Source organism: Polypterus senegalus, chromosome 9 (assembly GCF_016835505.1).
Source record: "Polypterus senegalus isolate Bchr_013 chromosome 9, ASM1683550v1, whole genome shotgun sequence".
NCBI lineage: Eukaryota > Metazoa > Chordata > Cladistia > Polypteriformes > Polypteridae > Polypterus > Polypterus senegalus.
In genome coordinates, this window is record NC_053162.1 from 130,316,672 (window position 1) to 130,330,722 (window position 14,051).

Below are 14,051 nucleotides of genomic sequence, written 5' to 3' on the forward strand. Positions count from 1 at the left end.
TTTTACAATCTGAGTGAGGTTACAAGAAAACAAACTTTCCAGTTAATCTCCTATATCTCTCTCTGATGACTTTGCAGTGTCCATCTGTCTCAAAAAAAGGCTTTTTCGACAATATATAAAAACATTTAAAACAAGCCTAATTCTTTGTTCCTTATAATCATTACAAAATAGGAAAGATTCTTGAATCTATCAGATAATGGGATTAAGGCCAGTGGAAGAAAAAAAAACAAAAAAAAACGCATAGCAGCAGGCCCATAAAGACGCTGGGCATCTGCATGCCTCTTGCAAAGGCCACAAGGAGCAGGTGTGCATGTTAATGAGTAGACAGCAGCTGCTGGCTGCCAGGCCACCAATCAAAGCCTGGAATGGACTTGCCCGGGCTAAAAGAAAGAGCCAAGCTGCTCACGGCCGGGAATGAAGGAGCGGGTTTCCAACATGTTGTCCTCATGAGTGGCTCCATTGTTCTTAAGGTCTTTCAGAGCCTGACTGAAGGCATGCTGACTGCAAACTGCCAAAATGTGAATTTAGCTCTTAAACATACTAGTTATGGTTCTTACTTGCCGCTGTTTTTAAAACATTTTAATCACTATGAGAATTTGTTCCAGTCAGAAGAAATAATACTTGAAGCAACATAATTGAAAGCTCAACATTGCATTGCCATTCTGGATCCTACCACCCACAGATTGTAGCAGTTCAGTGCCTTACTTTGGGCACTTAATCTGAAAAAAGTTTTAGACATATATTTCAGGTTCACTAAATTCTTGTTCCAATAGTAAAACAATTTGTTGTCAAAAAGAAAAACAAAATTAAAAAAAAGTAGTGACTAGTTTACAAGTCTGAACATAAGGAAAACCCAAGCACAGACTAATCATATCAGGACTAACCAAAAATACTTATGATTGCTATGTCTGAAATGTTTAAAGTTAATGTCATATACGAACATAGGCAGTTTTCACCCAACTACTCTACACATAACTGGTAGTCAGAGCAGTTTAACAACTGATGGCAAAATCTCTCCCTAGGACTTGTATCTACACAAAATCCACAAATTTCCTGGACACATTTCAATGATTTTATGCATTTTTGGACATGAAAACTCCAGTCCACTGAAGACAAAAATGCATGCACTTTGTTTGGTCTGAACTTCTGATGAACTCAGTTAATGAAACATAATTAATTTGTCAGTAATAAATGTTTTTCTAACTAGGTGCTTAAGGATTTATTTCAAGTTGCCGTTTAAATAAAATATACAGTAATCCACAAAAGCAATCATTATTATCCATCAAGCAACTGAATCAATTAAAGTAAAAGACTGTTGTCAAAAAATAACTTCACCCTAAAACAGTTGGACTTACAACTTACTTAAATATCCTCGAATTTAGCATCTATATTTTAAGCTTATTCTTATGCCTGTCATTGGTGGACATGTAGCTGTGAGAGGCCTCTGCTGTTTAGCTTTATTTGAACCATCTCTGGCAGGCTCACTTTGCAGGCAACTGCAAAATTGCTCTCTCTTAAGTCTAAAACCCCAGGACACAAATCATCCACACAAAAAGTACTCTTTACCTTTTGGACTAATTTTTCACACTGCTCTCATAGTCAATAAACCTTTGGCTAAAAATATCTAGGAATACACATGTCCAGGGAATGGTCATTATTTATTGTTTAAAATAGCAAAATGATGTTAGCAGACACAGTCAGCAAAAAGTGAAATGAAATGAATAATGCTGAGCATAGGCTCTAAATTTTCTACATTTCAAAGACTTCTGAAAATTAAGTAGCTAACAGAAACAATGGCGAGTTATTTATTAATTGTACTGTACCATTTAATGACAGAGGTCAAGAAAAATTCTTAGTGTGAGAGGATGCACTGTGACAGCTTACTACATCCCTGAAACAGGATGGATGGATTTCTGATAATTACGTTCAATTCATTCTCAAAACTGCCTACAAAGACTAAACTTACAATGATTTACACATTATATCTATCTTATTTTGGTTTTAAGCTTTAAAACATTAAAGTATAAATTCAAGTTCATAATAAAACGTTGTTCCTAGAACATAGGGAAAAGGAAAATTAAATTTATGGTGTTCAAGCATTCCCATTAAACAACCAGCATGAGCTTAGAGGTGTAAAAATTAATGTATAAAAATATTTATTGCATAACACAAATGAACTGACTAAAAAGTCAAAAAGATACAGTACAGTACACAGGGCCAAAGAAAGTACTTTTTTGTTTTCAATTTAGTTGCATGCCAGTTCCTGCTGTAAGGAGAGAGCTCAATCTGGCTCTATTGTTGCCTTATTCAACTTTTTGCACGCTGCCTGGATTTCCTGCAACAGGTTTCATTCAGTGTAGCTATGTGCCTTCTAATAGCAACTAGAGGCAGATGTTTCTGTGACCTGTGACCCACAGCTATTAGAAGCTGTGATGTTTTTCTTCACAGTATGCTAAGTCGCCATCTGTCACTCGAAGAGTTAGCCCTCCCTCTCTGATAAACACACATTTACTGAAGAGGCGGCGGATGTGGATGGATGTACAGAATAGCTATATTGAAACAAAATGCCACAGGGAATATATGACTGAAAATGAAAGAAGAAAATGACATAATATATATAAAGGCAAAAAAAAGTGCTTACTAATGTTTAACGGAAAATTAAGTAGTTAGAGAATTAGAGAAATCTTTACCTGCTGTTAATGGTGTTTTACAGTTTATGTACTAAATTTTCCCACACTTGAAAGAACAGATTGGAAAATAATATTCTAAAGACTTTAACATTCTAGCTTGAAAGTTAACCTTACTTTATATACTAAAACATCTCATTATCATTCTTCTCCAGAAATATATCAATAAATAGCTTTACTGAAATTTATTGAATATATCTTGAATTACTAAAGAATTAAAAAGTAAATATAGTTTTGGCATGATATATTATTGAATATTCTCCTCTTTTTCATTATTGGACAAATCATTTCTGGTAGTGTTTAAATAATCATCCATCCATCCATCCATTATCCAACCCGCTATATCCTAACTACAGGGTCACAGGGGTTTGCTGGAGCCAACCCCAGCCAACACAGGGTGCAAGGCAGGAAACAAACCCCAGGCAGGGCTCCAGCCCACCATAAGGCACACACACACACACCCACACACCAAGCACACACTAGGGACAATTTAGGATCGCCAATGCACCTAACCAACATGTCTTTGGACTGTGGGAGGAAACCAGAGCACCCGGAGGAAATCAATGCAGACAGGGGGAAAACATGCAAACTCCATTTTGGGAAGACCCAGGAAGCGAACCCAGGTCTCCTAACTGCTAGGTAGCAGCGCTACTGCTGCAACACTGTGCTGCTCGTTTAAATAATCATTTCACAAAAAATTTAAATATGCCTTTACTGTTTTTTTCTACATTTTAAAAAATTTAATTTGCACTAAATGAAAGTTTTCCAAGGCTATAGATGCAGCTATACAAGGAAATTTAGGTCACCTAAACAACAACCCCCAAGCCAGCTCTGATTTTTACCATTTTGCTGACTTGTCTCAAGGACATCTGTGTTCTGGAAACTGGTTCTGCACTTGCTAAACATTAGGAAAGATTCTGAAATCACATAAAAATTACAAAGTCATGCTTGTATATAATTAAACAAGAGTAAAACAACAGAAGAAAAAACTCTCGGGGTTTTCAGTTTAAGATCAACATTGGGATACCACAGTGTCTGAAATTTAAACTACTTTCTAAACTAAGACATGCTTTCCAGTTTTAATGAGTATTACATTCTACAGTATACAGGTTCAAAAATTCAAGACTTAGTAAAACTTGTTGGATGACAAAGAGGGTTTTTTTTTTACTTTTACCAAAGAGTACTATTGAAAAACACTAACTAGCAAACGTAAAGACATTATGCACCAATCCTTAAATCAGTAAAGAAAGAACATCACTGTAGTACTTACTTTGTGAAGCTTGTGGAAAATTGACTGTTTCTGAGCAACAGCATATTGAAGAAGGACACTATCCCCTTTGACAATGCAATTTATTAATAATCCAATTTCAATTTAAATTGACAGAATATTTATCAATGTGATGATGTTCTTTCTATAATCAATACTTTGACTTAACCATAGAAGATAATTTTATTTCACTGCATGTAATAATAATCACAGCATACTTCAAAATGTTTCCCAGCTGGTCTCATTAATCTCGAGATCAACAATCCAAATGCCTACCCATAAATTAATTCATGAGCGTATCTCATAAGCCTATCTCATCAGCACTATGCCCAAGTCAAAACCTAACTCATACTCAATTATACAAGGGCATTTTAGATTTACTGACTGGCCTGCCCTTACTGAGTTATTAGCGGACCTTTGGCTTGTGGTAAAAGAACAAAGTGATTGATTAAATCATGCTACTAATAAAATCAATAAAAAATATTATGAACTTTAGTGATATATATGTATCATGCATATAAATTAGGTTTTAGACTTAATAAATGCAAAATATTATAAAGTGTTAAGTAGGAAATAAAGTCAAAGCTTTTAATAGAAATCAGAGATTAACATGTGGATTAACAATCACATTTCTAAGTGTTCATTCCCTTACTTTAGTCATATTTCAACATGTATTATTTTTGTGTTTCCATTGGAAAAAACCCATGGTAATAACCATGGTGATACTAAAAAAGAAAGGTCAGAAGCACCAAATACTGGATTAGAAGCAATACATAGCCTGATGCTTCATCCTGCCCTTAGGTCTCTGATAAAGCTACACTTACATTCTGTTCTTTTATACAAGCATCTTAGAAGGTCTCCTAAACACCTCATGAGAACACTCAGTCATGTATATAAGCTGGCATCATGCATCTTTGCTTCATTCAAAATTACTCTTCAAAAAGTACACTTTGACAAATTACAGAGTTTATTTCTAGAATAGCAGTTGGTGAGTGGCAAAGTTAAGACATAATGCAACACCTGCCTTTAAAACCACATCACTTTGTTTCAAGCTAAACTATTTTCAGAAATTATAGCTACATATAATTAAAGGAACAGACAGAAAAAAAACCTCTTTGGATAAAGTGTCTTAAGACACACCTTTCTCACCGTGGCTTGCACGTGTTGCAGGCTTATTCTCAAACAAACAAAATGCTCTACTTCGGACTTGGAGAATGCAAAAAGAAAACAAAATGTGTATTGTATGTTTTGTGGCATTGCTTCACTGACTGGTAAAGTTATTCACCCAGTAATTCGAGGACATCAAATTCTTTCAAGTATCATGCAGGACTTTCAGTTATGTGTATCTGTCCTCCAATCAAAAAGAGCAGCTCTACAACAATCCATCCATTGAATCCAAACACAGGGGTCTGCTGGAGCCAATCCCAGCCAACACAGGAACCATTTAGAATTGCCAATCCACCTAACCTGCATGTCTTTGAACTGTGCAAGGAAACCCACACAGACACAGGGAGGACATGCAAACTCCACGCAGGGAGGACCCGGGAAGCGAACCCGGGTCTCCTAACTGCAAGGCAGCAGCACTACCACTGGACCACCGTGCCACCCTCTACAACAGTAATAAAACTAAAAGAAGGCCCAGTCTGTTGACTTCTTTAGTGCAACTCAAAAATAGAGGAAAGCTGGTGAAAAAAAACAAAAAAAAAACATGCAAATAACCAACAAACCAAGAAAGAGTTTTAGTGCATGTTTAAAAAAAAATCATGAAACTAAAACTATGTTTACTCTTGTGCTAACAGGCACGCAAGTGACCCAATTAGTTAACCAAGTATTAGAATAAAGGGATTCCAATCTACATAACAATGTAATAATAAATGTACACTTTTATTGAATCTTTGAGAAAAATAAGTCAATGTGAAGAAATTATTAAAAGATTTGTACTCAGTAATCATCAGATGCATCCGTAACCAGGCCCAGATACAAATGTAAATTGCTTGATCACATTTTTCATGTTGCACTTACTATACTAATATATTTTTTATTCTCATGTACAAAGTACTTTTTTCCTATTTTATCATAGATTCTTATGTTGTTTTTAATAAATTAATAGTCATCACTGTCACTCCAAGAGGAAAAGTACATTTTTATTTGGCTAAAATAATAAATCCTTGTCGACAAATACTTAACAAAGAAGCACACAACAGCAATTGAACCTGCAAGATGCAAAGGTAACTGACAACATCTTAGTAGGCAGCTAAGTACATATAACAGTGAGAATGGATTTACCACCCAACACCACTGGGTATGATGTTAATCTGCATCCAGCCCTGCACACAGGTCTTCCAATTTGCAGGGAAAAATTGGGGGTTGGTGGCAGGTTTGGCAATCCAGCCCCCATAAAAATACCTCACACTGTTCTAGTGTGGTACTGAGGTGCCACCTGTTGCATGTCTGCACTTAAATCCCAATGGTGGTGGTGGGTGAGGCAACTTGCTGTAAAATCAGTGCATGGTCCCAACCAACCAACCACAAGATGCAGGTAACATCCCAGTCTGTGAATCCTAATTTCCAATGCATTCTATGCAGTTGTCACTTAGTGACACATAACTTTTACAATGTCCTGAACGAAAAAGGCCAGAGTCTCCTAAAATGTGCAACCGGTATCGCAATGTCAACAGCAAAAATAGGAGGTTTTGCATGTAGATTAACCTCAAAGGTGATATCAACAGCAACATCTATATTCTGCTACACATGTGCATCCTTCAGGGTAGTGAAATTTCATTTTAATCTAACATCTCTCACTCTTACTTTAGTTTTTATTTAAAATATCCAAAATAGATAATTACACTAAAATCTGAAAACTATAAGTCACACTATGTTTATTTGTAAATACCCTTTATAATTGTACGCATTTTTCAAACCTTTACCTACAAAAAAGCAGGCACTAAAAGGCTAGCTGTGACAAGAAAATGAAAACTTTAACTATTTAATACAAAATAATTATTACTAAGAACATGGACCCTTGCATTTCAGCAGAGACTGCAGTGTTTCAAGCAGATGCATGTTGCTTAAGGGTAAAGTGCAATCAAAGAAACACTTAAGGTGGGAGCAGACCTTCAAGTATGCTCGTGCATATTTTATGCCCATTATTCATTTGTACATAGTCAAAAGTGGAGATTAAGAACATCTGAATTATTCTATTAATTTTCAGCCTCAGGTCTGGGTGACCAGAACATATGATTGGATGACTTTTTTCTTTTTTAATAAATAAATGCATTATTATTAATATTCTCTAAGCAGTAGCTGCTCATTTGGAACCAAAATGTCTCAAGCATAATTAGAAACAACTTCAGTATATGTGTTGTGGGCTATTTAATAACCCACTTAACAATTTTAGGTACAAATAAATGTTTAACTCAAAACACATCATTAACAGTCTAGTATAGGCCCCAAGGGATCTTCCAAATGTGAAGGGGAATCAAAACCAAATAAGAATTATAACCACAAGCCAACACACTCAACTCTAAACAATTCATTAAGCAGTTTTAAAGCTCACCGAGAAGAAATAGTTACAACTACTTCATAAATGGTGTACTTATAGAAAGCTGCTTATGTAAAATGATCCCAGTACAAAGTAAATCAAAGAATTAAAAGGAATCTACAAAGACCTGTGTCTGTTTTGTATCACTACTCCATTCCTATTACAAACGCAATGGATTTTTATACTACAATGCATATATTTTATAGAAAAAATCTTTTTAATCCTACAAGTTTAAAGGACATTTCTGTTTAGCCCCTGCTCCTCTTTAGAACTAGAACTTCAGTAATAGCTCTGAATGTGTCTTGTGCTTCATCTTACTAGCACTTCAGTTCAATTTTTATACCCAAAAACTTTACACATCTTAGTATGGGACAATATGTGACATGATGTGTAGTTTCTCTAATTTCTTAGCAACATTCCATTGACTCTATCTCAATTACTGCAGCATTGAACATGAAGTAAAAACAATATAATTATACTTTCCAATTTGTGTCATGAGCTGTATTGGTGTGCCCAACTTCAGAATTAAAGCATTGGCTAATCCCTAAATGCTGTGGTGGGCTGCGCCCTGCCCGGGGTTTGTTTCCTGCTTTGCGCCCTGTGTTGGCTGGGATTGGCTCCAGCAGGCCCCCGTGACCCTGTAGTCAGGATATAGCGGGTTGGATAATGGATGGATGGATTGATAATCCCTAAATGGGTTAATCTCTACATAATATGCTTGAAAGTGTCTTGTCACTTATATTTACCAGTAGCTTGCCTTCACAGCTCATCCATACTACTATTTCACCCAACAGTCAAAACATTGAGACAAATGCTGCTCTCTGTAGAAGTCAACTGAAAATGAGTAGTTAAGGAAAACATGTTGCAGAATTCTGGCCCCTACTTAAAACTTTTAGAGTGTCATGGACAAGTATGTATACCTGTACTATGCAAAACTGCTCTATAAAAAGTGCACCTGTAAGACAGCCCTGTAAAGAAAAGCTTTGTCTCAATGCACTTTGCCCTTCACGAATTCTGTTTTTATGGTAAACAACACTCCCAGACAGTTAGACACAAGACAGGTGAACAGGGGTGTTCTGTACATTTATGTGATACCTGCTCTTGTTAAACAAAACATTCAACTTTTATTTTTTACACAACTCTGCTCTCCCCCTTACTGTTTTAGATTGTAAATGAACCTGTAATATCCTCCAGGCCTACATACTGAAACAGAACGTTACACTTTAGGAATGTGGATTCATTAGTTTTCTGGCATTCCCCCAGGGCTTTATTCACCTGCTCACAGGACAAGGCACTCAAGCCTGCTTAAATATTACAGGTCACAGTGATTTCATTAGCATAAAAAATATTTTTAGCTTCCACATCAACTTGCTGATTATTCTATAAGAAGTTAAAATTGCAGTAACAGCATTTGCTTTGGCCCTATACGCTAATGCTAAAGCCTTCACATTCTACAATCTTTAACATTTAACATATACAGCTTCAATGGATTCCATAACACTGAGATTAATGGCACAAGTATTATCTTTGATTAAAACTGAAGGACTCAGCCAGTGCCTGAACGGAATCTGTATACCCCCTTCATGTCTGTGTAGGGCTTCCCCAGATACTCTGGTTTTCTTCCATATCCCAATGCAAGTTAAGCTAACTGCAGGTCAGATCTTGCCCATTGTGTGTGTTGGTGTGTAACTGTGAGTGTACCCTTCAATGGACTTGCTTCATTTCTATAATTTGTTCATGCCTTGCTGTCTGTGATTGACAACGTCTTTCTGTGGCTCTGTAATGTAAATTTATTTTCTAAAAATATCTTAAGCGTGACATATCTCATTTTTTTCAACTTTTATTGGATTTATTTAAAGCATGTAACATTCCATACAATCAAGTCAAACTTCAGAAAACTAAATTCGATTCAACTCCCACCCATGAGAAAACGTGACATATCTAAGTAACTAAACATAACATATTGTGCAAAACAGTCTTACCAACAATGTACTGTTCACTAATTAATAATAACCAAATATGAGTACAGTAAGAGTCTTTGGCTTCTCATATGGTAATGAACACAACAAATGTCCCATGTAGAAAATTAGGAAATGTATTATTTTAGCATATATTTTTGACACTCTACATGTTGCCATCACCATCTACAATAAAATGTCGCAATACCAACTGCTTAAATTATTAAATGGTTACACCTTTTCCTTCCAGGCTCCGTTTTGTCAATACATACTACATAACTGAATTGAAATTTTGTTTGAAGAGGAAAAGGCTTTCAGTCTTTTTCTACAAAGAAACAAATAGCCGGAACTAAGTTATGAAGCAAGGCAAAGAACAAGCTGTGCACACAACAGCACGATACAACCATCTCTCTGTGGACTGACTAAATATGGAAGGAGGAAACCACCATAACATTACAACAAATGATTCTGAGAAAGATCCTAGTAGGTTTTAAAGAATCAACAAACAAGGATACTATCAGACACACATCAACACATTATGATCACTGTTGTTCAATAATCTAGTGTCAATTAGCCTTATGAATATGAACTGAACTGAATGGCAGAGAAGAAAAAAAAGTCCCAAAGTAAAAATTAGATCTACACTTATGCAGCCACAACTTTGGTGAGCCATGAAAACACTAAAGTGTTGAGTGAAATGAAGCCTTATTGTCATTCCCATATCAAACTTCTTGGACAAAATAAAAGTAAATGACAAGAGGAAAACATAATTCTGATGTTTTTCACTAAATATTAGACAGCATGTAGCAATATGCAAGTCTATAAACTGGGTTCCTACCAAGACTGAAGTGATCCTAAAGAAATAAGAACATAAGTAAAGTAAAATCAGGATATATAAATTTCTAAATTTTTATTTAACTTGTGCTTCAAAGCACATTCAGGACAATAAGATAACTCTAGTCAGGACTACATTTTGAATAATTTTACGAAGCATTTTTTCATTTAAAATACTGTAAATACTTGGAAGTTGTTGCCTAGCAATACAGTTGGGACCTCAAGACCTAATTGAAATTTGTTTTGGAAGCAATACATTAAACAGCACTGACATGTCATGCTGGACTGGAAAGCTAGTTTTTGTCAAAACATGTAATGTTCTAACATTATCTGAAATTAGCAGCACAGATTTTTTTCAATCTTTGTTCTAAAAAGTTCAGCTCTTTTACTGATTCTTATCACACTCTGGATACAGAATCATTCTCAAAGCTACAATTAAAAGAACGGAAAAAAGCTTCCCTTCTGAAGAAATGTCTCTCTTTGGAGAAATCCGAGGGGGAAAAGACACACAATGGGGGCTTTGTGACCAGGGTGCACTGGGTGCCAGATAAAATTAAGCTATGGAGGTCTGCCAAGATAGTTTATTTCCAGGATCCATAATTAAGTGCCAACTACAGATATGGGCAGCTTTCTTCTGCAAAGATAGGAATTCTTTATAAAAGTTGCATTACTACACAAACTTACAAAGCCCATGGCTACCACCTATGTGCAATTGTGTAAGTTGTTTAGGTAAGTACAAAATTCTGGCCATATTTTTCAGAAACTATTTATTAAAATATAGACTTGAAAACTCTTCATCTAAATATGTGTATTATAATCTGTGCTTTAATCTTAAATCGCAGTGTGCATAAGAAAATTGGAAGAAAGTTAACAGAGTGAGAGGCTACGAGGGGGCTAAGCATTCTGGGAAGCCAGAGAGCGATTAGTCACAGCGCATTAATCTGCCTCCCTAACAATAGACGCTGAGATTCGACCGAAGCCCAGCTGTCGTCCCCATGAAAAGAAAAGAAAAGCGAGATTTAGAGCGTCCAGCGTCCATGAGACTTCTGTAAGAGCAGTGCCCCGCATTCATTAGCGGCTCCAAGAGAGGGGGTGAGACGCCGCTTTTGTCTGCTAAATTGCACATGTGCCTGATTAATTTGCATGGGGTGTTATTGTGCAGATGGAAGAGGATAAACATCAAAATATTTTTAAAAATCAAATACAAAAAATTATGGCAACCCTAAAAGAAATGAATGGGAGACAACTACAAGAAATTATTTGGCAAACATTATGGGGTCACACGAGAAAAATAAATATATTGTTTATACAATGTGAAATTGTGAAAATCGCTCAGTAACCAGCAAATAAAGGTGAACCAATAACTACTGTACAAACAAACGTGTACTCAAATCACTTCTCATTTCTGCTTATTAATTTTAATTGTCAGTTTAATAGTGGCTTTATAAAAAAAACGGACAAAGCTTGATACCCAGATGTGTACCATTTACTCCAAAGCCGTTCCAACTTTTAAGGCTGCAAAGCAATGGTAGATATCACACACAAGGAGAATGCCTCCACAAAGTAAGTCTTCAGGTTTAAAGGCTTTTAAAACAGTGATTACTAACAAAGGTATTATAAATAGCGAGATAAAAGGTGGTTCTTTGCGTAACTAATCTGAGACCTTACCTGCATTTCCCAACATCTTCGCATCTCCCACCATTTAAGCACGATCCAGCGGGCTCTGTACAGGTTATACCTTTAAGAAAAAGAGACCATAGAATATTTATGGGGATTATAACTTACTCACAACCGACTGAAAATCTTTTAGCGCTTAATAAATGTATAAGTCCAAATACAGTTAGTACTACATCTAATAATAACAATAAGAATAATAGGAAGTGGTCGTGAATTTCGCCCTTCTCTGAAAAGTGTCTCAGTGCGCTAAAACAGCGAGGCACGGATAACCCTTCCAAATAGTTCTGTGCTCCCCTATTCATTTTAAAACTAGTTCGGCGGTGCTTCCGTGTTGCACAAAATCACTAATTTTTGTTCCACACATGCTCTGTGTTTTTTCTGCTTAACAGTTATTACTTTTCCGTGGTTTAGATACTAATGTGCAAACCCAGTCTGACACTTTCTTCTGATAATTGCCGGGGGCAGAAGTTGCGGTTTCCCGTCGATTTATTGCATGAACCCAAGAGTATCACATACGAATACAAAACACGAAAAATTCTCAAAAAGAATGGCAAATATTAAATGTCCGTCCGAGTAAAGTCGGAAAACTTTTCACTTTGCATTCTTGGTCAAGTTTAAAGTTCTGAAATTTTAAAGTAACCTGAAAGAAGTCTGACTTAATGTTTAAACCTAACCTGTTAAACGTCCGTATGACACGCGCATAAATGTGCAACAAAACTGCGCGGGCGTTTGGGAATTCTGGAGAACTCGCGCACGTACTAAGGTACATGTCTCGGACACGCCGACGAAACTAGGACCAGGTCACCCACTTTCACTCCTATAGACAGAAGAAGTTGCTAAAAGAGAAGATGAATCACGGGTTTCCCCACTGAGGTTTCAGTTCTCATGACCTAATGCGGAGCACTATATGCGAATACTGCTCAAGCTACTCTCCCTCGCATATTACTTCGAAGTTTCCAAAAGTCAAACATTAAGACTTTACGACCGCGTGATAACACGTTGACCTGCAACAATGTAATATATGTAGCCTGCTCTCACGTTTCAACCTCCGCCTACGCTGGTAAGCTGCACGAGACACTTCCCGACACTTGCCTCAGTCTTACTTCAAAATATGCAACAAGTGCCCTTCTTTACAGTCGGCACGCGATTCCCAAATTCGCGAAAACAAGAAACGGGGAAACAGGAGTACAAACGTGCGCTCCTGTTCCTTCTTACACATCACATCATGCAGTTTCACAGATCAGTAGAAGTTCAACCCTGGAACAAGTATGAAGTTTCTTCCGACTCTGAAAGTAAGGCATGCAAGATAATGTGCTCGCGAAGAAAAAAACTGACACCCAAACCCGGACTTACCTTGTGAGAAAGGGAGCAATGATATCAAAAACACTAGGCTCGTAAGCAAATGATACATTCCTCCTGCTCTGTTTTACAGATTCGTATTAATTCCACTTTAAGGTCAACATATATCCAAGCGAGGTGTATACAGACTGGTGTCTATTTGTATATAAATATATATAGTAAAAGTTTATATAAAGGTATTGTATCCTTAATAAATAAATAATTCCAAATGACGACAACTTCTCTTTTGAAGTGACCACGTCGCTCCTCAGCTCTGATCACTTCTGTCTCTGACTTGTGAAATGGCTCAAGTGCCGTGTGCTCTAATCTCCACTAGGCAGTCAATGGGCGTATCCTTCCGCGCAGGTGCTTTTAAAAACGAACAGTATTCCCATGTAGGCGACGCCTCGCGTTGTAAAAAAAATCAGTATGATACAAAAAAAAGTTAGAGAGTTACGGTTCTGAGGTAAATTTATAAAATAATGCCAACCATAATCTCATGTATAGAAGTAAATAAAGAACTATGCTGGTGAAGTACCACAACTGTAGCGCTTGAGAAAGTTTGTAACGCGGAGGGATACTGCCCCAAGTTATTACAGATCAATGAAGCACTACTGTCGCGCGGGTCGGCCGCACGAGGGTGGCGCTCGCCTCGGGTCTTTGTTAGTCTTTTTGAAAGAGCGGAGTGCGTCGCATCTCTTTGGCTTATTACGGCTTAGTAGGAGGCTAACAAAGAAAGCTAGGAAGCT

At 36.8% G+C, this 14,051-nt stretch overlaps 1 protein-coding gene across 1 annotated transcript in view; it reads right to left on the bottom strand.

The window, feature by feature from the left end:
- Window positions 1–13,589, bottom strand: part of LOC120535787 (neurogenic locus notch homolog protein 1-like) — a 45,899-nt gene extending 32,310 nt beyond the window's left edge. Inside the window, exons 1-2 of the mRNA XM_039763855.1 lie at window positions 13,318–13,589; window positions 11,956–12,025 (exon numbers count right to left, since the gene is read on the bottom strand). Coding sequence (XP_039619789.1) covers window positions 11,956–12,025; window positions 13,318–13,375 — 128 coding nt within the window. The 5' untranslated portion in view covers window positions 13,376–13,589. The remainder of the gene's footprint in view (window positions 1–11,955; window positions 12,026–13,317) is intronic.
- Window positions 13,590–14,051: the final 462 nt, after the last annotated feature.